The sequence below is a fragment of the Rhinoraja longicauda genome, chromosome 3, assembly GCF_053455715.1.
Source record: "Rhinoraja longicauda isolate Sanriku21f chromosome 3, sRhiLon1.1, whole genome shotgun sequence".
Lineage (NCBI taxonomy): Eukaryota > Metazoa > Chordata > Chondrichthyes > Rajiformes > Arhynchobatidae > Rhinoraja > Rhinoraja longicauda.
In genome coordinates this window covers 40,063,353-40,088,568 of record NC_135955.1, presented here as the reverse complement: position 1 = coordinate 40,088,568, position 25,216 = coordinate 40,063,353, and the positions used below count along the sequence as shown (strand labels likewise).

The window sequence follows — 25,216 nt, the reverse complement described above, 5'->3', positions numbered from 1 at the left end:
CAGGAGGGCAGCTCTCAAAAGTCCCTGTTTGCATTGGTGATGCAAGTTGGCGCGATGTGGTTGAGGAGCAGTGCGAGGGGCTGCAACTGCAGCTGCCGTTTGGTGTCTGAGCTGAGCCGGGCTGCGAGCAGTGAGGCGGTACAAGGCATGCAGAGCAAGCAGAGCAAGCAGCAGCAACCGCGCAGGGTCTATGTGACCCGCCGGGTCCCACAGGAGGGGTTACAGGTGCTCCGAGACTCGGGCATGTAAGTAGCAAAAAGTGGACTAGGAGACAGCTGACGGGGCAATGTGTCAAGATGCCAGCTGCAATCGCGCTGAATCGCGACAGAAAAAGGAGCAAAACCACAATTTTGTAAATTTCATTTGTCGAAATAATTCTTCTGCCTCCTGTAATCGTCCAGAGACCGTGAATGTGGGACTTGTAGTTCAAAATAAACTTTGTATTGGAAGTATTTGATCAGTCGGATAGTGCATAGCGAACAGTTAAGCAGATTGGACGAAAATAAGAAGAGAAACATATCCCGTTGATAAAGTCTTCACATAGAAACATAGAAAATAGGTGCAGGAGTAGGCCATTCGGCCCTTCGAGCCTGCACCGCCATTCAATATGATCATGGCTGATCATCCAGCTCAGTAGCCTGTACCTGCCTTCTCTCCATACCCCCTGATCCCTTTAGCAAAAAGGGCCACATCTAACTCCCTCTTAAATATAGCCAATGAACTGGCCTCAACTACCTTCTGTGGCAGAGAATTCCACAGACTCACCACTCTCTGTGTGAAGAAATGTTTTCTCATCTCGGTCCTAAAAGACTTCCCCCTTATCCTTAAGCTGTGACCCCTAAACGATGTTCTGTATTTGCAACCCATTGCTGAAAATCCGTTAGTTTTCTGTACTTTTGCTTTCGTTAAATGATTTAGTCCTCCCTCCTGTGAGAAGAATCAATACATTCAGCTTGAGAGAAAATCATAAATGTTTTGGAGACTGCATAGTACAAGGACGAGTTGTAACTGCCGATTTTCAGCGATGATGTTATTCTGTCTGTAAAAGGATTTGGGAATGAGGAAATGATTTTTAGTTATTCTGTAGGCCCTCCTTTGATTCAATAGACAATAGGTGCAGGAGGAGGCCATTCGGCCCTCCGAGCCAGCACCGCCATTCAATGTGATCATGGCTGATCATTCTCAATCAGTACCCCGTTCCTGCCTTCTCCCCATACCCCCTGACTCCGCTATCCTTAAGAGCTCTATCTAGCTCTCTCTTGAATGTATTCAGAGAATTGGCCTCCACTGCCTTCTGAGGCAGAGAATTCCACAGATTCACAACTCTCTGACTGAAAAAGTTTTTCCTCATCTCCGTTCTAAATGGCCTACTCCTTATTCTTAAACTGTGGCCCCTTGTTCTGGACTCCCCCAACATTGGGAACATGTTTCCTGCCTCTAACGTGTCCAACCCCTTAATAATCTTATACGTTTCGATAAGATCCCTTTTGCCCAATTGGTTTAACATTCACCATTTCCCAAAGAAGATCGGGCAAAATATCTCCTTCAATGTGTATTTACTGTATATCATGTTTCTGATCAAGTCATTTTCGATTTTCATCCCAATTGCTTTGTGAAGATGTTCAGAGGAAACATAGAATAATATTGAAAAATACAACCAACCTTTAATTATTTATTTGAATTGTAGTTTTAAAATGATATAATGGAGAATCAATCAGTGTTCCAAAATGTTCAATACCAACTATTGAATGATGTCCAGATTTGCCAACATGATACCTTCGCAGTATTTCATTAGAAATGCTTATGCAAAGGTCCTATATGGAGCAAAAATGACACAAAGTGCTGGTGTAACTCAGGGAGTCAAGAGGATCTCTGAAAGATATGGATAGGCTACATTTTGGGACGAGACCCTTCCTCAGACTGTTTGACATAGGGGCAAAAGCTGGAGGAGAGGTGAGGACGGAACAGAGCCTGCCGAGTGATAGGTGGAGACAAGTAAGGGTGAGTTTGGATTGGCAGATGATTGGACCAAAGACTGTAGATGAAAAGACAAAAAAATGAGATAAGGATGAAAAAGCATGAGATGTGAAGCCGGAGAAAGCAATATATGAGGAAGGAGATAGGATTAGGGGTAAAGAAGAAACCGGTGCACATCCAGATGGGGCACAGGGAAAAGAGGAGGAAAAAGGGGGAGAAAAGGACAAATCCAATTCATTTAAATTGGACAATTTGATATTCATACTGTTGGGTTTTCAGCTACCCAAGCGCTGCTATTCCTCTAGTTTGCGTATGGCCTCAGTCTAGCAATGGAGGAGGCACAAGACAGAAAGGTCAGTATGGGAATAGGAAGGGGTCTTAAAATGGTTAGCAACCAGGAGATCCAGCTGGCCTTGGCGGACTGAGCGCAAGCGTTTGGTAAAACGATGTCTACTCCATCGTTGGTCTCGCCAATGTAAAGGAAGCCACATCGGGAGCACCGAATGCAGTAGATGAGGTTAGAGGAAGTTCATGTGGGAGGATTGCTGGGGTTCCTGTAGAGCGGCTCGGTGTTGCTGCCTTACAGCGCCAGAGACAGGGTTCAATCCTGCCTGAATGGAGTTTCTACATTCTCCCTGTGACCGCGTAGGTTACTCTCCAGGTGCTCCCACATTTCCTCCCACATTCCAAAGATGTGCTGGTTTGTAGGTTAATTGGCATCTGTAAATTGTCTCTAGGGTGTAGGATAAAACTAGTCTATGGGTGACCGCAGGTGGCGTGGACACGGTGGCCCTGTTTCCACGCTGTATCTCTAAATGTAAGTGTAAATGGATGGATGTGAGGGAGGAAGTATAGGGACAGGTATTACATCTCCAGTGGTTGCAGGGGGAAATTATCTAGGGAGGGGGTGGTTTGGGTGGGAAGGGACGTGTGAAATAAGAAGTTGTGGAGGAAGCCTATACTTCTGCATCACATCCCAGCATCTGCAGTTCTCATGCCTCCAAGTAAATTGGTGGTTACTTTCAAAAGTCTCCTTATTATATGAAGAGGGATAGACTGAAGAAGAAAAAGAGTGGGGTGAGTAGCTTGTTCTTAGTGGATTAGATCAAAAACAATGTGTGTAATTTTGAACACAGCGGAGAGAGCATGTGACCAGGTAGGTTTGGAGATGGGTTCAGACTTTGTTCGCTTTAGTAAATAATTCCCACAAAACAGTCACCCACAACAGATTGAAAATGTGGCCATGATAAGAGAGGCAAGATCCTGAAATACTTTAGCTGAAGGCCTTCACAAAATCCTTCATTCTGCGCAAATGAATTTCAATGCAAACCATTCTCTTTTTGATCTCTCTGAACACTTATCCTGCCTTTGAAGAGCAGCTGTTTACAGATTTTGAATCCCCCACCACGATATAAGCCAACATTGTAATCACAAATCTAAGCCTCTCGTCAGTTTAAATAGTACCACTGCAGAAAATTATAGAAAACAATTGCATAGCCTTCACTATTTAAAATCTCAGTGGATCTGTTCCAAAATGTGACACAATGTCAGATAGTCCCTTTGAAAAGATCTTTCATTCCCCTTACACCATTATATGTTCTTACATACGTGTTGTGCGGGCTATTTAAATCAGTCTTGTCCATCTTATGGCTGTTACACTATGATCATTTGCCATTAGAGATAAAGGTAATCTTAATTACCAATTCACTCACAACTAGTTCCCTGTGTCGTTATTGAAAAATAACTGGTGGACTCTATGAGTTATGAGCCAAAGCAGTACATTTTTTTTCCATTGGAACCTAATCAGATGTACAGCACTTTGGTCAACGTGGGTTGTTTTTAAATGTGCTATACAAATAAAATGGACTTGACTTGACTTGATGTGGAATTTAGTAAATAGCATTACACAATACGTGAAGATGGGAACTACAAACACTTCCGCAGATGGGGCTAATGCGACTGAAAATGTGGATGAGTGAAGAGTTTGAGAACTAGTCCACTCCTTCAGCCACACAGAGGCCCTGAAAATGTGGCAGAAGGAGTGAACTACCTCACAAACTATTCACACACCATGTTCATGGTCACCATCTGCCCAATCTGTGCATGAGTCTGCAGTTCCCATCTTCACCTCATTAGCCACTTTGGAACTCACAAAACCAGAGTGGAAGTAAGTCATCCTAAATCCTGAATGAGTGCATAAGAAGCAGGTGGTGAGTCACAACATCTCAGAGACTGTGCATACTGTTGCCATGATGCATTAGTATAGTCGAGGGTGTGCAGGAAGGAACTGCAAATGCTGGATTACACCAAAGTTAGACACAAAATGCTGGAGTAACTCAGTAGGACAGGCAGCATCTCTGGAGAGAAGGAATGAGTGATGTTTTGGGTCGAGACTCTCCTTCAGATGAGAGAATGTGTATAGTTTATCAATTGTCCAGATCTTTGGTATGTCCTCACCTAAATTCTTACTTCATGGGAAGCTGAATTTCCATAAAACAGTATTACATTTGACATTTTTTTTTACAAAATTGCATATTCCTACAGAGCCATATCAGATCTCTAAGTTATCTCCACTTAGTTCAAATTTAATTAATCATCCACATATTCGGCGTGTGGACAAAAGCATCAGCCATTTTGTTTGTGTCGGTGTTGGGATGGTTTTTGTTTCTGTTTTTGGCTGTGTATGTGTGGTGGGGGTGTGTGGTGGGGGTGTGGGGTGGGGTGGGGGGGTGGGGCGGGGGGAAACCTTTATTTTATTAGGTCTCTTCCCCGGGGCGCGGCTCGGCTGCGGGCCTTAACATTGCCGGCGCAGCTCGGCTGCGGGACGTTTCAGTGCCCGGTGCGGCTCGGCTGCGGGCCTTAACATTGCCGGCGCAGCTCGGCTGCGGGACGTTTCAGTGCCCGGTGCGGCTCGGTTGCGGGCCTTAACATTGCCGGCGCAGCTCGGCCGCGGGACGTTTCAGTGCCCGGTGCGGCTCGGCCGCTGGACTTAACATCGCCCGGTGCGGCCGCGGGACGTTTCAGTGCCCGGTGCGGCTCGGCCGCGGGACGTTTCAGTGCCCGGTGCGGCTTGGCCGCTGGACTTAACATCGCCCGGTGTGGCCGCGGGACGTTTCAGTGCCCGGTGTGGCCGCGGGACGTTTCAGTGCCCGGTGCGGCTCGGCCGCGGGACGTTTCAATGCCCGGTGCGGCTTGGCCGCTGGACTTAACATCGCCCGGTGTGGCCGCGGGACGTTTCAGTGCCCGGTGCGGCTTGGCCGCTGGACTTAACATCGTCAGCGCTGTTCGGCCGCGGGACGTTTCAGTGCCCGGTGCGGCTCGGCCGTTGGACTTAACATCGCCCGGTGTGGCCGCGGGACGTTTCGGTGCCCGGGGCGGCTCGGCCGGGGGGCCTTCCATCCCCTTGCGGGGGCTGTGCGTGTCGTTTGCCTCGGTAGGGGTCGAGCTGCCTGTCCGTGGGTGCGGGGGGAAGAGAGGGGAAGTTTTGTTGCCTCCATCACAGTGAGGGGGTGTTTGGAGTCACTGTGATGGATGTTTGTGTTGGGGTCGGGTGTCCTGTGTTCTTTTCTTTTTGCTGTATTTTGTGTGACTGCTGAAATTTCGCTCGGTGTTGTGCCGAGTGACAATAAAGTGTTGTTATGTTATGTTATGTTGCACATACCCTATAATCACAAACAGTAGTGACTATATCACCCCTCTTGCATGAGGAACCTGGACAGACTGACAGAGGTTACATTTTTTCTTGTATTTTTTTAAGGGAAAAACTGAAAATAAAATTTGCCATTAAAAGCCATGTAACCTTGCAATTTTATTAGAATGGTGATGCTACATTCAAACAGTGCTACTTGTCACAGTCTGTCCTGTTCACTCACCTGCCAGCCACGCCCACCACGTTAAGCCAACTCCCCTCACCTGTTCACTCAACTGCTCCAGATCACCAATCAAGCCAGCATATAAACCCTTCCTGCACGACCCTCCAGCATTCTCTCTTGGACTGATTTCCTGTTGCCGACCCTGCCTGCTCACGACCTTCATGCCTTTTAGTAGCCCTGGTGAACGCCTGTCTTCTGTCCCCGACCACGAGCAGGTAGAAATAAAGCTCATTCTAAAACTACTTCCTTGGTTCCGTGTGTTGCATTTGGTCAGAATTTATGAACCGGGATAAATGAGTGGACCAGAAAAACCTGGATGGATTAAAATGTGCAGACTAATGGTACATGATATTAAATTTTCAAGAGGTATTTTCATTGTAGGAGGGGCAACATAAACTAAATGGCTCAATTTTAAGATGGGTCCAAGTACAAATTCCCAAGGATGCAAGTAAATATTTTTTTGAATGTGGCAAGGTAAGTCAAGAAAACTGTTTAAAAAACCGTTGGCTTCTTCACTTTATGAACAATTATAGAGCACACAAAGGTAAGGAAGTTAATGCTACATCTAGGTCTTGCCAGGAGTAATGTTCGCAATTCTGGGTATGATCTCAAGACCTTGGTGAATGTGCAGATGAGATTTACTAGTACCAGGGATGAAAAGCATGAGTTATGTAAAAATAGTGGAGAATTTACAGTACGATATGATACAATACGATACAATAGAACTTTATTTATTCCATGAAGGAAATTGATCTGCCAATAATCATTAAATACACAATACACGAAACATGAAGTTACAGTGACGATTGGAAAGGATTGGGCATATGCAAAGATTGGGGAAAGGGAGGGGGAGTCATTCTACCCCACGACAGAAGGAGGAGGAGTTGGGTTGTTTACTGAGGGAACTTTCCCTCGGGAGAGAATGTTAGGAAAAATTGGCAAAGTTGATAAGTTTGAACCATGAATTTCTGACACCCAAGCAGAAATGATATAGCTAATTGGTCCAAATCCTTCTTTATCTTTTGTTTCAGATGTGACATTAAGCAGTGGGATTCTGATGACCCTGTTCCTCGTTCAGAATTGCTCAAAGGAGTTACTGGAGCACACGGACTGTATTGTTTATTGACTGAGAAAATAGACAAGGAACTTTTAAATGTTGCAGGTATGATTAAGATGCTTCATGCATGTTTAAAATTTGAAAACTTGAGCTGCACTCTATCTTTTTATTACAATACTCAGCACATTTTGAGTACAAAGGTTGGGATATCATGATACATCAGTACAAGTCATAGGTGTGACCACACTTGGAGTACTGTGTGCACTCTGGTCACCCAGCTACAGGAAGAATGGTATTACGTTGGAAAGGGTGCGAGAAATGGATTGGGATATTATCTGGACTAGGGAGTTTGGATTATAGGGAGAAGTTGGATAGGTAGGACTTTTTCTCCACAGTGTAGGAAGCAGAAAACTGACCTTATTGAGATGTACAAGTACATGATGAGCATGGATAAAGTGAATACTCCCAGTCTTTTTCCCAGGATGGAGGATTCTAAAACTACACGGCACAGGCTTAAGGTAGAGGGGAGATTTTTAAGAAGGACCTCAGAGATCATTCTCTTGGGTCGTCATATCTGGAATAAGCTGCCGGAGGGAGCTGTAGAAGCAGAAACAATTCTGACTTTTAAAAGGCATTTGGACATGTATATGGATGGGAAAGGTTTAGAAGGCGGTAGGCCAAATGCAGAAAAATAGCTCCAGCTTGGTCAACAAGGTGGGCTGAAGGGCCCGTTTCAGTAAAACGTATAGTTCTATGACTCAATGACAATTCCCATTGTTTTTTGTAAAGTTCTGTCTTATAGAAGATGAAAACTTTTTATATGAGGTTAAAGCTGACATTATACATAAATGTTAAGCTAATGCTTACATTTTAAATTATTCCTAATAAAGGACCTAACCTGAAAGTTATCAGCACCATGTCAGTGGGGTTTGATCATCTCTCTCCAGAAGAAATCAAAAAAAGGTAAAGCATTTTATTATAATTATTATTGATTCTGCACGAGAGTCTCCTTGGAACAATGTTATTTAAATTAGTGGAGACACAAGGAACTGCAGGTGCTGTTTTACAAACAAAAAATGCAAAGTGCTGGAGTAACTCAATGGGTCAGGCAACATGCCTGGAGTACATGGATAGGTGACGTTTCATATTGGGACCCTTCTTCAGACTCTGATAAGTGACGTTTCGGGTCAGGACTCCTCTTCCGACTGAGTCGAAAGAAGGGTTCCGAAACGTCACCGATCCATGTTCTCCAGATTGCTGCCTGGCTTGCTGAGTGCTCCAGCACTTTGTCTTTTTTTAATAAATAAATTAGTGATAGGATAAATGTTGCATTGTTTAATAACTAAGAAGTGAAAGTTGTAGTGTGCAATGTTTATTGTCTGAACATTGTTTATTTGTTAGCATGGACTGGTATTCTTGAACCAGGTGACACATTGGATTAGATCCCAGATTTTGAGCTCTGGGACCATAGATCAAATTCATCACAACCAATGAGAAGAAAATCTTCCTGTCACTCCCCTGTAAGAAGCTTCTACGAATTGAGTTTCTGGAGAGCTTGGGCACAAACATGGGTTCAAAATGGCTGGTATGGGAAACAAAAAAATGTTAGATTTGTACAGCAGGTGATATTCTTCAGATCCAAGTATGATGTTAGGATGGCGTAGAAGAAATTTTTCTCTGCATCTAACTATACTGCAGTCGGACGTTTTGAGACAGTGTAGAAGAAGCTTTGTCATATCAAATCTGTTCTGCACGTGTCCTGGGAACAATTGCTGGGACAGTGTAGCATGGTCTTTACTGTGTATCGAACATGTGATGTAGTTGGAGGTGTTTATGCTCATATTGGTTGCTTGGAATTGGAAGAGATACACAAGAGATACCTGTTTCTTTATTGATAAAGCAAATAATAAGGTAAACAATTCAAGGTGACCATCTTGAAACCTGACCACTGGGTCAGATGCAATTAATGTAGAATATTAATTTTAATAAGTTATCCAGTTGGTGCATCCCCAATTTCCTGCAGAGTTGTTAGAAATGACCATTAAAAATGATTTTCTGCATCATAAGCTTATTTATAAACTAGTAATTATTAATAACAAACCATGTGATTTTTTTTTCCCGTCTGTGTTTTTCTCGTTAATGAATATTCTTGCTATAGCGGGAGGCTCAGATGTCTGCCTCTGAGGAACTAAGGGACCCAGCATGTAGGAGACATAAATGAGCATGTGTGTCATCAAGAACACTAGCAAACAAGGGTCATTCACCAATTATCACCACGGATTGTTTAGCAGTGTAGGAAAATAACTGCAGATGCTGGTTCAAATTGAAGGTAGACACAAAATGCTGGAGTAACTCAGCGGGTCGGGCAGCATCTCAGGAGAGAAGGAATGGGTGACGTTTCGGGTCGAGACCTTTCTGTCTGAAGAAGGGTCTCGATCCGAAACGTCACCCATTCCTTCTCTCCTGAGATGCTGCCTGACCCACTGAGTTACTCCAGCATTTTGTGTCTACGGATTGTTTAGTAATCATAATGAAACATCCCTGTGCTTTCCCTAAAGCTGCATTTTCTGCAGTTCCCCAGGTCCACATGAGTGTGGCATTGCTACTGTGGCCATCCTGATTTCAATGTGGGTGAAAATCGGAGTTATTCTGTCTGTCTCTTATTGACTCAGCTTATGGGTAAGATCCAGTCAGAGATGTATTTACAAACGGATGCTGAAACAGACTGAGGATGAAAAGCGAAGGATGCACTGCAGTGTTGATTACTGGTGTCTGATGGTCATCTTGACTTTACAGGCATGAAGACAATCCCTTCCTTTACTTTTAAAACATACGTGTTTTAATTTTGACAACTGTCACTGTTGTAGGGTGGAATACTAATTTCATACTTGCTTTGTTTTTTAGGGGAATCCGTGTGGGCTACACCCCTGATGTCCTGACCGATGCCACAGCCGAGCTCACTGTGGCTTTGCTCTTGGCCACATCTCGGCGATTGATGGAAGCTGTCGCTGAAGCCAAAAAGTAAGTTTGCTGGTTCTTCACAAAAAGATTTGCTGTTTCCTAAAATGGTTCATTTTAATCTAAAGTAAAGGTGTTTACAGTCAACCATGTGTAGTTACATGTCAGTTGTGTCTCAGACCATGTGTATTGAATTCAGAGGAGAGATACATTTTATTCTGCCTTTCAGTGTACATTGGGTTTTAGGTGAGATAAACACTAAATATTAAATGTTGCAATTTTTTGAACACCTGAAAGCTCGAGTGTATTGAAGTATTGTTCTTAGCAAAACATTATATGTTTAATTAGGACTCTGGTTTAGGTTGCGTGAATTACATAATCAAATTTGTAAGCAAAATCTAATTTCAACGTATATCACTATTCATTCATTGTCACCTGAACAAAATCATGGATCTCCCTGCCCAACAACATTATTGTGGGAGCACCTTCATCACTCTACACAGAGTCAAATGGTTTAAGAAGAAAGCTCACCAATTCCTTCTTGGGGCAACAATCAATAAGGAATAAAACCTTCATATGGCAGTGAAGACCTCATCCCCTGAATGCATTTAAAATGTAGCTACCACTTACCTTTTACTCCACATTGGTTTTGTAAAGAGTTTCGTAGAATTTTATTTTTGGCCATCTTCAGGCAGAAGTTTTCCAAAAGTGTTAACAGTTCAATTCTGAGTGATACTTCTCAAAATTTTCATTTGAAGTAGGCTCTTGAAGAAACATCCCCTTGAATGAGAAATTTGGTTGGATTCTATCAATGGGCAGAGCAACCAATGTTTCTGAATCTTTCCTAGCAGGACAATGTCTGCTCAATGTCTGAAACCTTTCTACTTCCAGTGGAGGCTGGGGCACATGGAAACCCTTGTGGCTTTGTGGCTTTGGACTGTCTCACAGCACCGTGGGGATTGTGGGGCTGGGAAGAATAGGTGAGTCATTGTTAAAGTCTCAAAATAATTGTGGACTGAAAAGCCATTTGAACCAACGTTAATCTATCCTTCTGGAGATCTTCTTTGAGAGGAAGGAAGTGAAGGTGAGTCACTTTGAGCTTTTGCTTGGACATGGGCAGAGTGGATGTAGGTCTCCCTGTCATTCCCTGGGCAAGGATAGTATGGCTCACGAAGAAAATACAATTACACTGAAGAAGCCTGGAAGTGAAAACCAAATATTTAATTGGAAAAGAATAATCATACCCACTGGAATTTCAATATGGCACACAATTTACATTTTGGAAATATATACATTTAAATTAACAAAGGGGATAGTGAATGTTGGAGATTTTGTACAGCTTTGAGATGAAAAAGGCAGCGTTTAAAAATAAAAGTCTTTGGAAAGTTTGTGGTCTAGAAACTCAGTCATATGACACACATGTACAACAATGTTTCCCGGATGGAGTTTGATCGCCATACTGCCTGAGCTGAGAGAGACCAGTCCACTGGTGATCATCCACTTCCTACCATCTATCATGCTGCTGCAGTTTAACCATTTTTCACCTCATCTATTATTCTCTGTAACATTCATTTACATCAACGCTGGGAGAAAATAGGCCATGTTATCCCCTCATGTGACTAATATGGGTGCTTTGCAACCCAACAAAAGCGAGTAAAAAGAGAAAATGAAATGGAGCTGTCAGGCAAAGTAAAATAAAATCCCAAGAGATTCCATAGGGATATTAAGAGTAAAAGGGTGGCTCAGGAAAGAATAGTCCCATAAAAGATCAGTATGGCTGTCTTTGTGTGGAACCATAAAAGATGGGGGAGATTTTAAATGAGTACTTCTCATCCATTTTTACTGTGGAGAAGCTTGTGGAGGGTAGTGAATTAAGGCGTATAAGTTGTGATGTCTTAGATCATAAACAAATTACAAAAGAGGTCTTGGTGGTTTTAAGGCACATTAAGGTGCATAAATCCCAAAGGCCTGATCAACTACATCCATGGACGTTGTGGGAAGCTAGGGAGGGAATTGCTTAGGCCCTTGCAAAGATAATTGCACCATCTTTAGCCACAGGTAAAGTTTCGGAAGACTGGAGGGTGCCATATGTTGTATGGTATGTAAGAAAAGCAATAAGGACAAGCCTGAGAACTACAGCCTGATATCAGTGATGGGAAAGTTTTTGGAGGAAATTCTTAGGGGCAAGGTGTCACGGCATTTGGATAGACAGACTCATTAGGGGTAGGCAGCATGGCTTTGTGTGGTGGAAGTTGTATCTCACAAATCTGATAGAATTTTTTGAAGAGGTCACAAAGAGGATTGATGAGGGCAGGGTACTGGATATTTTCTATTTGGATTTTAACAAGATCTCTGTAAAGGTCGCACATGTCTGGAAGGTCATCTTGGTCAGTATGGAGTAGGTGGACAGAAGGCCCTGTTTCCATGCTCTTCAGCTCTATGACTCTACATTTTACTAGCACTACTTGCTCCCCGCCAACGCCGTTTATGTATAGTCCCTCCTGGTGTTGCGACGGGTAGATCCTCCTGTTCCATTGCTTTTCCTGCCCACAGTACTGATCTATCTCGGACCTTTTCTGTCCCTGCATCACAGACCCAACCTATCTGCTTTCTTTTGTGTGCTTTACACTATTACAACGCATGGAAGAAAATGTAAGGCCAAATCAGTAATGCCTGGCACCTTACACTTTGGGCATCACTGAATTTCCAAGCAATGTCCAGCAACCAATCTGCAAGTGTAGATGAATTGCGAGGTCCAAACTCAGATCTCTCTCAAACTTAAATCTCATATTTTCTACACGTTATTTTTTTCACATACAAGTCAATGCGATTCTAGTTGATTGCGAAGATAAACACAAAATGGTGGAGTAACGCAGTGGGTCAGGCAGCATCTCTGGAAAAAAGAAATAGGTGATGTTTCAGGTTGAGGCCCTTCATGTCGATTGCGATTTCAGAGACTGCAATATTGTGCTAAGTCTGCACTGTTCCATGTCATTGATACTGACAGATTTTCAGATCCGGTTCCTTTGTAACAAATTTAACAGTACTATTTTGTTGGTGAAGTGTGACTAAATCTGTGTGTATAATGCCTGGGTGTAAGACTACCTAACACTGATGCTTATTTTGTCTGCCTTGTAGGCCTAGCTGTTGCACAGCGATTAAAGCCATTTGGTGTGAAGAAATTCCTGTACTCGGATTTTGAGCCAAAACCGGAGGTTGCTGCCGAGATACAAGCTGAATACGGTGAGCTCCAGTGATAGAGGGTAACAGGCCCATTGTAGTGAAACAAGGTTGTTGGAGGGGGTGTATCAGAGGACACTGATCAATAGGGCTTTCAGTAAAAATCCACTGATTTACTAATGTGCTTTAAGGAAGGACATTGCCCTCCTTCTGGCCTTTGTGACTCCAGTATTGCTTCATCCTTGCAATCCACTTGACTTGAAATTCAAGAAAACAACCCACACTACCTCGCCAAGTGCAGTGTGAGATGGGTAGTACATAAAAGCCATCAGTAATTCCCACAATTTATTTTTATTTCAAAAATTACAACAGGTACATACAGCAGGAGATCTATAATTGATCCAAGTAAAATATTCACGCTTGGACTTTATTCATCTTGATCTCATTCCATGATAAGGTTCTATCAAATTCCAAATTGAAATGATTTAAGGTTTCTTGTCTCATGGTCCATGCCAGCATTATATGACCATTATTAGAACCATAGATTCTTAACAAAAATGTTTTTTTTAATGTTTAATTTTCCTTCAAATCCTTTCATTTTCCAGCTTTCCCACATGCCCTTTTGCTTGATGCTGCTGAGTTGATATTTTGGAAAAGGTCACCCTTTGCTACTTTGCTCATGCAGCTGTTCCTGCATTGAGACTCGCCCAGGAGCTGCCAAACCTGGGAGATCTATGGCCAATCCTGCCCTCAGCCAACATGGCTTTCTTGCGCTTGGCTTTATGGAAACTGAAGTAGCATCTTTACAGCTGTCTTGACTGGGAATTGTTAATCATCACAGACCAGGAATTGAGCCTGGAATCTTCCAGTACAATCTTCTGAATCATCACAAGATATTTATTTTTAATTTGAATTAAGATTTTGTTCCATACTTGCTATTTTTAATTAGAATTCCTTCTTGATCCATCTCAACTGTGGCTCATTCACCAACAAGGAGCCTATCCAATACTATTAAACATAGAACATAGAATATAGAACAGGAAAACACATGGACAGGACAGTACAGGGCAAAACAGACCCTTTGGCCCACAGAGTCTGTGCCAGACATGATGCCAAGACCAACACTTAGCTACTTGCACATAATCCATATCCCTCCATTCCCTGCATATACATATATCTTTCCAAAATATCTTTCTTAGATGCCACTATCATATCTGCCTCAACCACGACACCTGGCAGCACATTCCAGGCACTCGCTATCCTCTGTATAAAATGACTTGCCCCACACATCTCTTTTAAACTTTATCCCTCACTATGTAAAGCCATGCCCTCTCGTATTTGATTTTTCCATCCTGGGAAATAGGTTCTGACTATCCTATCAATGTACATTGCTGAGATAGGAACCCTCCAAATGTGCGGCAACAAATGCAATTATCCTGCATTCTCCAGGGTTGCTGCCTGACTCGCTGAGTTACTCCAGCACTTCGTGCCTTTTTTTGTAAACCAGCATCTGCACTTCCTTGTTTCTTCCTAGGTCCAAAAGGCCAGATTAGCACCTATTATAACAACAGTGCATTATGTTACTTAGTACTCTGACAACGACCATAGGTCTAACTTATTTTACTGGCTAGAGCATTCCCTCAGTTTTCCCATCCCCACTCTTCCCCTAATATTAGGCCCACTTACTTGTTACATGAATTTTCACCCCTCCCAATATTTGCTTGTTTCACGGGATCCAGAATTAAATATAGTTAATCAATTGTGAAAAGGCTTTTCCTGCTTCTGCATTATTGGTGGATGGAATTCCCCTCCCCTCCCCTCCCCCCCTCCCCCTTCCCAGTTCCTCTATCTTCCTGTCTCCACCTATATCCTTCCTTTGTCCCGCCCCCCCCCTGACCCTTCTTCAGACTGAAAGTTTTGAAGGTCACTCAGTCCAAATGTCACCCGATGATTGTACAGGCTGGTTACAAATTATATAAGAAGACTATTACTGATAAGGTACATTGTAGATTCATCCTGCACATAGTAAATTATAATAAAAGAGCAAAAAATATAGAAGGTATAAATTATTTAAATTGGAACTGACAAAGTAATTCTGGTAGCTTTATATTTTAAAAATAATGACTTTATCCTTTATCCTAAAAAATATACAGTAAATACAATGCAATCTGCACATTCCTTTCTTTCCAATCAACGTGCCATAGAAACATAGAAAAATAGGTGCAGGAGTAGGCCATTTGACCCTTCAAACCAGCACCTTCGAGTCATTCAATATGATCATGGCTGATCATCTAAAATCAGTACCCCGTTCCTGCTTTTTCCCAATATCCCTTGGATCCATTAGCCCTAAGAGCTAAATCTAACTATCTCTTGAATGAATATTCCGGTTATCGTGCAGACAAGGTTATTCTGAAAGCTGCATAGTTGCATTGGACGTAAGAACAAGGCAAAGAGTCTAATAGACAAAGGAATGTGTTGCAAATGTTAGTTTAGTTTAGTTTCATTTAGAGATATAGCATGAAAACAGGCTCTTCGACCCGCCTAGTCCATTCCGACCATTGACCATCTGTTCCACACTAGTTCATAATCATAATCATACTTTATTAGCCAAGTATGTTCTGCAATATACGAGGAATTTGTTTTGCCATAGTCATGCCAATAAAAAGCAACAAAACACACAAAATACATTTTAACATAAACATCCACCACAGCGACTCTTCCACATTCCTCACGGTGATGGAAGGCAAAAAAAAGGTCAATCTCTTCTCTTCTTTGTTCTCCCGCGGTCGGAGGCCTCGAGCCTTGCATTGACGGAACGATCTTGGCTCCCGTAGCTCAATAGTCAATAGTCGTTTATTTGTCACATACACATAAATGTGTAGTGAAATAAAAAATTACCCGCAGTTCAACAATAAGACAAATAAGAATAATCAATAAAAATGCAATAACACATACAATCATAAACTAACACCAAACAAAAGAAACATCCATCACAGTGAGTCTCCTCCAATCCCTCCTCACTGTGATGGAAGGCCAGAATGTCTTTTCTCTTCCCTGCCGTCTTCTCCCGCGGTCAAGCTGTTGGAGTTGGCACGTCGGGGCGGTCAAGCCCTCCATGTCGGGACGATCAAGCTCCCGCATCGGGGGGGGGGAGAATCTCAGCTCCCCCGCGCCGGGTGATCTAACCCGGGTCGGGGTTGGTCGAACCTTCCGCGTCTTTGGAGCTTCCCGACATTGGTCTCTACCCGAGACTGTGAGATCGATGTTGAAATCCGCAGGCCACGTTTGGAGCGTAGATCCCAGGCAAGGGATCACAAGGGGGCTCCGATGGTAAGTGCATGGCCCCGTGGTGGGGCTCAAAGTCAGTCTCGAACAAGGCCGCCAGCTCCATGATGTTAGGTCACAGAGCGACTGGAGATATGATCCGGAAAACAATTGCATCTCCGGCAAGGCAAGAGATTGAAAAAAAGTTTCCCCCGACCCCCTCCGCAACCCCCCACATAAAACAAACCAAAGAATAATAACACAAAGTTTTAAAACACACTAGAAATAACAAAAGAAGACAAAAAACAGACAGACTGTTGGCGAGGCTGCCATTGCTGATGGCGCCACCCGGTGGAATTCTCTGCACATCTAGAAACCTGCACATCTTTAGGTTGTGTGAGGAAACGGGAGCACCCGGAGGAATCCCACGGTTACAGAGAGAACATGCAAGCTCCACACAGACAGCACCTGAGGTCAGGATTGAACCTGGCTAGGGTTAGTCCTTGTACAAATGTTGACTCTTTGATTGCAGTGCCTTTGGATAAACTCGCAGAGGAATCAGACTTTGTGACGGTGCATTGTGCTTTGACACCTGAGACCAAAGCCATGTGCAACAAAAAACTGTTTTCCAAAATGAAAAAGACAGCAATATTTATCAACACGAGCAGGTAAGAAATGAATCCAGCAATTGATTATGTTATTTTCAAGTGAATCACAGATGTAGCAGTTTATTGAGGTGCTTTCAGTGGATTTGTGGGTGCAGAGGTGTACTGAGGGGATTCCACTGCTGCAATGGTTTATCAGTTTCTGAGTGGATGTTTCAAATCCATATGAATTGAGCACACTTGCTTAAGAATGTCCTTCATTCTTGATTTTAGAGATAATTTATAATATTTCCATACATTTACAGGAATGCATTTCACCTGTTGTGAACAACTACCCAAAAATAAGTTGAATAAAGAGCTTCCTTTACAGGTTCTGATCTGCAAATATATATTTGGAGGCCAAGTCATTGGGTATTTTTAAGCAGAGGTTGACAGATTCTTGATTAGTAAAGGGGTCAAGGGGTCAAGGGTTCAGGCAAAAAGGCACAGGAGAATGGGGTTGGCAGGGAAAGATAAATCAGCCATGACTGTCCATGTTATGGTTGAGGTGCTGGACGAAGGCTTATGAAGGTAGGTAAAACTTTTTCAGATCAATCTATGAACACTGGGAAGCTAGAGAAAAAACCGTGAGCACACTGAGATACATGAATTATCATAAGACATTGGGCGAAGTGGCAGAAAACTGGAGAGTGGCGAATGTTGTGCCACTAATTGCAAAGGAGCTGCAAAGAAAGACTGGGAGTTATAGACCAGTGAGCCTAACATCTGTGGTGGGTAACTTACTGGAGAGGACGCTGAGGGATGATATATATGTATTTTTAGATAGAGTCTGATTAGGGATAGTCAGCTTGGGAAATCGTGTCCTGCAAATTTGAATGAATTTGGATTTGAAGAAGGAACCAAAAAGTTTAACGAGGGCAAGGCCATAGACACTCGATAGACTTCAGCAAGGCCTTTGAAGGTTCTGCATGGTTGGCTGCCCTGGAAGTTTAGATCACATGGGGTCCTGGCAGAGCTAGCTAACTGGATACAGAATTCACTTCATCGAAGGAAGCAGAGTGTGGTGGTGGAAGGTTGTTTTTCAGACTGGAGGCCTGAAACTAATGGTGTGCCTCAGGGGTTGGCGCTGGGGGCATTACTGTTTGTGGAATATTAAATGATCTGGATGAGAATGTACATGGCATGATTAGCAAGTTTGCGATATTGTAAACAGTGAAGATGGTTATTAAAAATTAAAGCAGAATCTTGATCAGCTGAAGAGGTGGGCTGAGGAATAGCAAATCGAGTTTAATGCAGATAGGTGCAAGGTTGGATTTTTCGAAGTCAACCATGGTAGGGCATTCACATTGAATAGTAGGGCCCTGTGGAGTGTTGTACAATAGAGGCAAGGAGTATATATACATAGTTTCCTCATAGTGGTGTCACGGGTAGCGTACTGGAGAGGATTTTGAGGGTGGTAAAGATGGCTTTTGATTCATTGGCCTTCATCAGTCAAGGTATTGAGTGTAGAAGTTGGGACATTATGTTACAGTTGTACAAGGTTAAGCCAATACATGGAATATTGTGTTCATTTTTGGTCACACTGCTTTAGGAAGGATGTCATTAAGCTGGAAAGAGTGCAGAGAAGATTTACAAGGATGTTGCCAGGGCTTGAGAGCCTAAACTATAGGGAGAGATTGCGCAGGCTAGGATGTTATTCCTTGAGTGCAGGAGGCTGAGTATGGAGGTACATAACATCATGAGGAGAAAGATAGGGTAGATGTATTTTTTTTTACTGAGGGTAGGGGAATCAAGAACCAGAGTTGTTAGGTTGAAGAGAGAGGCAAGATTTAATAGGAACCCAAGGTGTAACATTTTCATGGAGATGGTGGTGAGAATATGGAATGAGCTGCCAGTTGAGGCATGTACTACAACAGCATTTTAAAAGACACTTGGACAGGTACATGGATAGGAAAGGTTGAGAGGGATGTGATCCAAACACAAGCAAATGGGACTAGTTAAGATGGGCCATCATGGTTGGCATGGACATATTGGGCCAAAGAGTCTGTTTCCGTGCTGTATGACTCCATGACTCTAGGTATAAAATGCGATTTCACTTGGATAAATGTGAGGTAGGCATTTTTGATGGAAAAGCAAGGAATAACAAAGATGCTGAAAGGTGTGAATAGATCAGCCATGATTGAATGGCGGAGTATGATGAGCCAAATGGCCTAATTCTGCCCCTATCACGTGACCTTATGACATTATGAACATCGTTGCGGGAGCTTGAAATGTTTCTGAGCAAGTTTGAACAAGTTTGACATCACCTTTGCATTAGCCTGGGTTAACATTTTCAATGTCCTCGACCCAGAACATAGATGTAACCATGAAGAAGGTGCACCAACAACTCTACTTTCTTAGAGGTTTTGAAGAGTTTTGGTGTGTCTCCAAATACCTTAACAAACCTTTACAGATCTACTACAGAAAGTATCCTGACTGGTTGCATCATGGCCTGGTATGGCAATTCCAAAGCATGGGAATGCAAGAGCTTGCAGAGAGTGGTAGACTCAGCCCAGTCCATCATAAGCATAGTCTTCCCCACCATCAACATCATCTACATGAAACGTTGCCTCAAGAAGGCAGCATACATCATCAAGGATCCCCACCATCCGGGCCATGCCACCTTCTCGCTGCTACCATTAGGCAGGAGGTACAGAAGCCTGAAATCCCACACCACCTGGTTCAGGAACAGCTACTGGCCTGCAACCATCAGGTTCTTGAACCAAGCCGCACAACCCCAATCCTACCTCAATGTCAAAAAACATCGGTCCACCTCTTGCATTGCCATGGACTTGTTTTATTTTCTAATTATGTTTTTGCATTATTGTCTTGATTTTTGCAGTTTTTATTTCAGAGGTTTGTGTAATTTATGTCTAATTTGTTAATCTAAATTAATTAATTCTGAATCAATGTGCCTGTGATGTTGCTGCGAGCAAGATATATCATTGTACCCATCCCTCACCGTCCTTGTGCATAGGACAATCAACTCGACTTGACTTTCAGATTGTAAAACAAAATAGTGGCCTAATAATTCAGCTCACGTTGGCAGTGCTGAAAAACCCCCCATGTCATCTGGTCTTCCACAGAGGAGCAGTGGTGAACCAGGATGACCTCTACAAGGCTCTGACCACTGGTCAGATCGCCGCAGCAGGACTGGACGTCACCGTTCCCGAGCCCTTGCCCACTGACCACCCTCTATTCTCACTGAAAAACTGTGGTAAGTGACTAGATCCGCAAACAGCGGGTTCAGTAATGTTTTGGAATGTCGAAGTACAACACAGCAACAGGCTCTTCGACCCACAATGTCAGCGCCGAACATGGTGCCAAATTAAATTAATCTCAACGGCCTGCACGTAATCCATCCCCCTCCATTCCCTGCATATCCATGTGCGTATCTAAAAGCCTCATAAATGCCACTATCATATCTACCTCCACCACCACCCCTGGAAACGTAATCCAGGCACCCACCACTCTCTGTGTTTAAAAAGAAACCCTGCACGTCTCCTTTAAACTTCCATGTAAAAGCTGGGCCCCTTTAAAGTTATGCCCTCTGGTTTCCACGCTGACATCTCCACACTGGGCGAAGGATTCTGACCGTTTTACCTTATCTACGCTTCTCATACTTTTATAAACTCCCGTCACCGTCTCCCGTCACCTTCTGATGCTGTAGAGTAATCAATTCAAGTCTGTCCAACCTCTCCTGAAAGCTAATACCCCCTAATCCAGTAAACCTCTTCGGCACCCTCTCCAAAACATCCACATCCTTCCAGGTGGAGCAACCAGACCACTGTGCTGTTTTGATTTTGATTTGTTGCAACGTCAAAACAGCAATTAAGTTAAATTTCTCAGGTTTCTGCACAATTTATAAATTGTTTGAAGTGAATGATGACCACTGTCTAATAGTTATTTATTTTATGTTGCAGTCATTCTACCACACGTTGCAAGTGCCACAATCGCCACTCGGACCGACATGGCTGTGCTGACAGCCAATAACCTCCTGGCTGGTCTCAAAGATCAACCCATGCCTAAAGAGCTGATCCTGTAATGTGCAAGGAACCGTTCAGCTGCCAGGGGTGCTTCTGTCTCAGACCTGTTCCTACATCTTGGACTCCCATTGGTTGTATGATTAAAGTGTAATGTTGAAAGTGCAATTTCTGTTTAGTTGTTGCGCAGAAACAAATCTTATATCTAATAAAATAACAACAATTAATTTATTCAACAGTCACCAAAATTTATATTTTGTACAATATAATTTTTGCCAAATATTTTAATAGCAATGCTGAATACCCTGGAACAGCCATTCTGAAACTCATCCACAAGCTGTTCCGATCTTGCAGTTATCATGTTATTGGTGAGAGTGACAGTGAGTAGATTTTCACATTTAAAAAGCACACTTTTTCCCTTTTTATTTACTTTTGCTTGAGTACATTTTTCTAAATTCTAAACTACAGTCCTCTGACAAGTGAAGATAATGTTAATTTCCCGAGGCAAGTAACAACCAAAAGAAACATAAATCTTCTCAGCTTGCACTACTCCAACATTAGTCCCTCTGCCTTTAACATCTCCCCACCAAACACAAAAAAATTGAGATAAATGTAACCTCAATTAATCCACCTGGATGTTTACCAAGTACCGGTCACTCCTTTAGCATTTATATACTAAAACTCTTGTTTGTTTGTTCCTGAACTACAGCCAACATGGTATACGATAGCATGACAATTGTAGGCCCACCTTACCCACCGTCGTCCCGGGGTCCTATGGAGGAAGTTTCATTGAAAACGGTGTTATATTTTAAAAGTTATTCACATTTAAAAAGTTTTAAAAACGCGTGTGCACAGTTGGGGCCCCACTGATCTGGTACTTATGTAAGATGGCCGCCGCATCCGCACGTGTGCAGAACAAACACATCCACGCCTGCACAGTTGGGGACCGTTGATCTCGGGTACGAGCAGGGCTCGGCCGCCTGTCTCCTGGGGGCAGGAGAGCTAGGCCTGGTGCCGGGGGAAGCAGCCTGAGCCTGGGCCTGGACGTGATCGGGCAACCATGAGCCTGAGGTGGGCCAAAGGGAAAGGCAGCAGCAGCAGCAGCGGTGGAGCCGGGTGTTGCTGGAGGTGGAGGCCAAAGCCTGGGCCTCGTGCTGGGCCTGCCCTCGTCTCCCCATCCCCCCTCCTCTCCCTGGCCAGCTTAGTGCCTTCCCCACGCTGCCCAGAGTCCAGCGGCTCAGCAACAGTGGGCGAGCCGCCGTCATCTACTACTGAACATCCCCGCATCGGGACGGGACAGGACTCTCCCCCCAGTCCTGCTCCACCAATGGTGGCCACCTGCGCCGGGAGGCGGATTGCTCCCGGGAGGGAAGGGGGTGGGAGGGGAGAGGGAGGGGGAGGCAGGGTGGATGGGGCAGTGGGAGGGGGGGATGGAGGGGGAGGGGGGGGGTGGTGGAGGGAGGGGTGTAAAGGAGGGGAGTAAAGGAGGGGAGGGAGCGGAGGTGGAGGGGGGAGGAGGGAGGGGGAGGAGAGGGTGCTGCACCAATGCAGGAGAGGCGACTCTAGGGGGGAGGGAGGGGGAGGGTTGAGGGGAGGGGGCCGAGGAGGGGGGGAGGGTTGAGGGGAGGGGGCCGGGGAGGGAGGGAGGGTGGGAGGAGGGGGGATTGGGGGGAGAGAAGGGAGGGGGAGTGGAGGAGGAAAGGGTGCTGCACCAATACAGGAGTAGTTTGGGCCCAATGGATCCACTTGGTCTAGTCTATTCTAAATCTCCCATTGCTTTTCAATCCTAGGCCAGATTTTTTAACATTAGAGAGTGTCGAAACAAAGAACCGCAGATGCTGTTTGATAACCTAAAGGACGCAAACTGCTGGAATAACTGAGTGGGTCAGGCAGCATCTCTGGAGAACATGGATTGGTGGTTAATACACAAGAGTGCTGGAGAAACCGGGGTGATCCCTTTGCGTATTGACCACCTATCCATGTTCTCCACAGATGCTGCCTGACCCTTTGAGTAACTCCAGCACTTTGTGTCCTTTTCTTTATATTGTAATCACTATATTACACAAGAAGGCAGTATGTTAATCGGGAGAGGTTGGGAATTTTTCTCATGATTTAGGAGGGTACTCTTCCTTTTAATGCTGCCTTCCACTGGAGTTGCCTGGGTTAATTACATAATGTCCTTTCGTTACCACCTCCAACCATTCCTCCACACCAATCTAAGCACCCTGACCAAGTCTCAAAGTCACAAATGTTGTACATATTGGTCTCCATTCGAGGTTCATGCTTGTTTTGTTAAAGCCACATAAATGGCAAGTATTGATAGTCTCTCCAAACCAGACATGCAACAATGTGATTGATATTTAACTGCTCTCCAAAATAAGTTGAGCAAGTCTCTCAGTTGTATCAAAAATTCACACAAAGATCAGTTCAGTCCACAACTTAATAGCGATGAAGCCTAGCCCATTGTCAGCACTGCTGTACCTGGTCTTGGGTTGGGTTTCAGGAACTCTGAGCCAACAAATGTGATGGAAAGAGAAATGATTAGAGCTTCAAAAGTGGAGTTAGACAGAAGTGTTAGAGAAAATAATTTCCAGAGCAATGTAGAAAGAGTGTGGAATAGGACTGAATAGATTTCTCTACCAGCATGAAGTCAATGGGCTGAATAATCTCTTGTCATAGGTCCAGGATGCTCCTTGACTACAAAATTGGAGAGGCAGCTCAAAGTGGGCATCTGCTCTACACTGTGGACCACGAGCAGCAGCTGAATGTCCATCACCACAAGCATGCAAAGAGAGGCAGGTTAAAAAGTGTATTCAATCAGTCTGCGATATTATAAATTTTACTGTGCTCGGAAATCTGTTTATACCCTTATAACAAACAGGAGTGCCAGATGCCAGAAGTCAATCATTCAGGGCTAACATTATTTGGAAGGACCAACATGGACTCATTCGGTTCATATTAAAGTTCCTTCTGAATTGTGAAAAGTACCCAAAGGTAAGATGGTAAGTACCCAAAGGTAAGGAAGACTTGACCAAATGGTAGAAATTAATAGATACAAATTTCCATGATTCTATAACTCTAGACATTGAAGTGTATCAGCTAAGATGCATAAGATAATCATAACAAATAAATTCCATCTGCATGTGGGTGAAATAAGGTTTACCAGGCCTGCGTGCAAAGTATGCACTGTAATGTTACATCCAAGGGTGAATATTGTGATAGCTGAGCTGCAGCTCTCTCTGTTTGAATAGATAGGGTGAAGGCACAGAGTCTTTTACCCACAGAAGGGGAATCACGAACCAGAGGACATAGTTTAAGATGAGAAGGGAAAGATTTGATAGAACCTGAGGGACAACTTTTTCACACAGAGGGTGATGTATATATGGAACAAACAGCCAGAGGAAGTAATTGAGGCGGGTACTATAACAACATTTAAAAGACATTGCAATTATAAGCAAGAGTGAAAAAGCATTCTTTGTTCACATTTGAATCCAGAAATTAGATCTATTTTATGGTGCTTCATGTAACATGTATCAACTGACAAGGACATTCGTCTCAAGAATAATGAAGAATGCAAGGTTGACATGATACAAATGCCATTTAGTCCCTTGAGGTGAAGATCATGATTGCGACCCAACTCTATCCATTCGTATAATATCCATATCACATAATAATAAAAAAAGCTATCAGTCTAATCAGATTAAAGTAAATAGATAACCCAGAACCAGTTACCGTTTGTGGAAGGGCCTTCCAATATCTATATTTTGCATCCTGAGAAACAATTCTAATATTGAGACATTGTCTTCTAGTGTGTTTTCTAACTTTCAGAAAATCAGCCTGAGTTTATGTAATATCTTTGTAATTACTACTTTGAGAAAGTGCAGTGCGATAAACTGGAACGATACCTGAACTCAAATGCCAGCATATCTGCCCCTAACATGTAGTGAGCAGAACTGCACTCTGTGTGATATCAAGGCCAGCATTTCATTAGGCTTTTGATTATATTTTGTACCAGCAACTGGCATTTTAATGAGCTAAGTACAAGAATTCCCAAGTATATTTGATCTTCCACTGAACCAAACTTTATAAGATATAAAACTGAGTTTTATGCACCTACATACCAATATTAAGTCTTGTGTGAGGACCTTTGATCCTCTTTTCCTTTTCCAAACAGCAATGTTATATTACAGAACATGTTCTCATTCTCAAAGAGATTAATAAATAATTAAGGTAGAGGGACATGGCATCACAGTTGTTAATGGGAGTGTCAATAATGATCAA

The 25,216-nt window shown here is 43.4% G+C and overlaps 1 protein-coding gene across 1 annotated transcript; it reads left to right on the top strand.

Moving 5' to 3' along the window:
- Window positions 1-21,166, top strand: LOC144591948 (glyoxylate reductase/hydroxypyruvate reductase-like). Its single transcript, XM_078396001.1, has 9 exons — window positions 1-245; window positions 6,881-7,011; window positions 7,797-7,869; window positions 9,811-9,927; window positions 10,756-10,844; window positions 13,003-13,107; window positions 16,841-16,976; window positions 20,039-20,169; window positions 20,876-21,166. The coding sequence occupies exons 1-9, from the start codon at window positions 40-42 to the stop codon at window positions 20,995-20,997; spliced, it is 1,110 nt and encodes a 369-aa protein (XP_078252127.1). The 5' UTR covers window positions 1-39; the 3' UTR covers window positions 20,998-21,166.
- Window positions 21,167-25,216: the final 4,050 nt, after the last annotated feature.

What these genes read in the sequence shown, in the direction of transcription:
- LOC144591948 (XM_078396001.1), top strand. Translation starts at nt 40, where the DNA reads ATGCAAGTTGGCGCGATGTGGTTGAGGAGCAGTGCGAGGGGCTGCAAC. An exon ending in TGTGGGGCTGGGAAGAATAG is followed by an intron (nt 10,845 to 13,002) that starts GTGAGTCATTGT and finishes TCTGCCTTGTAG; the next exon opens with GCCTAGCTGTTGCACAGCGA. An exon ending in CGAGATACAAGCTGAATACG is followed by an intron (nt 13,108 to 16,840) that starts GTGAGCTCCAGT and finishes CTTTGATTGCAG; the next exon opens with TGCCTTTGGATAAACTCGCA.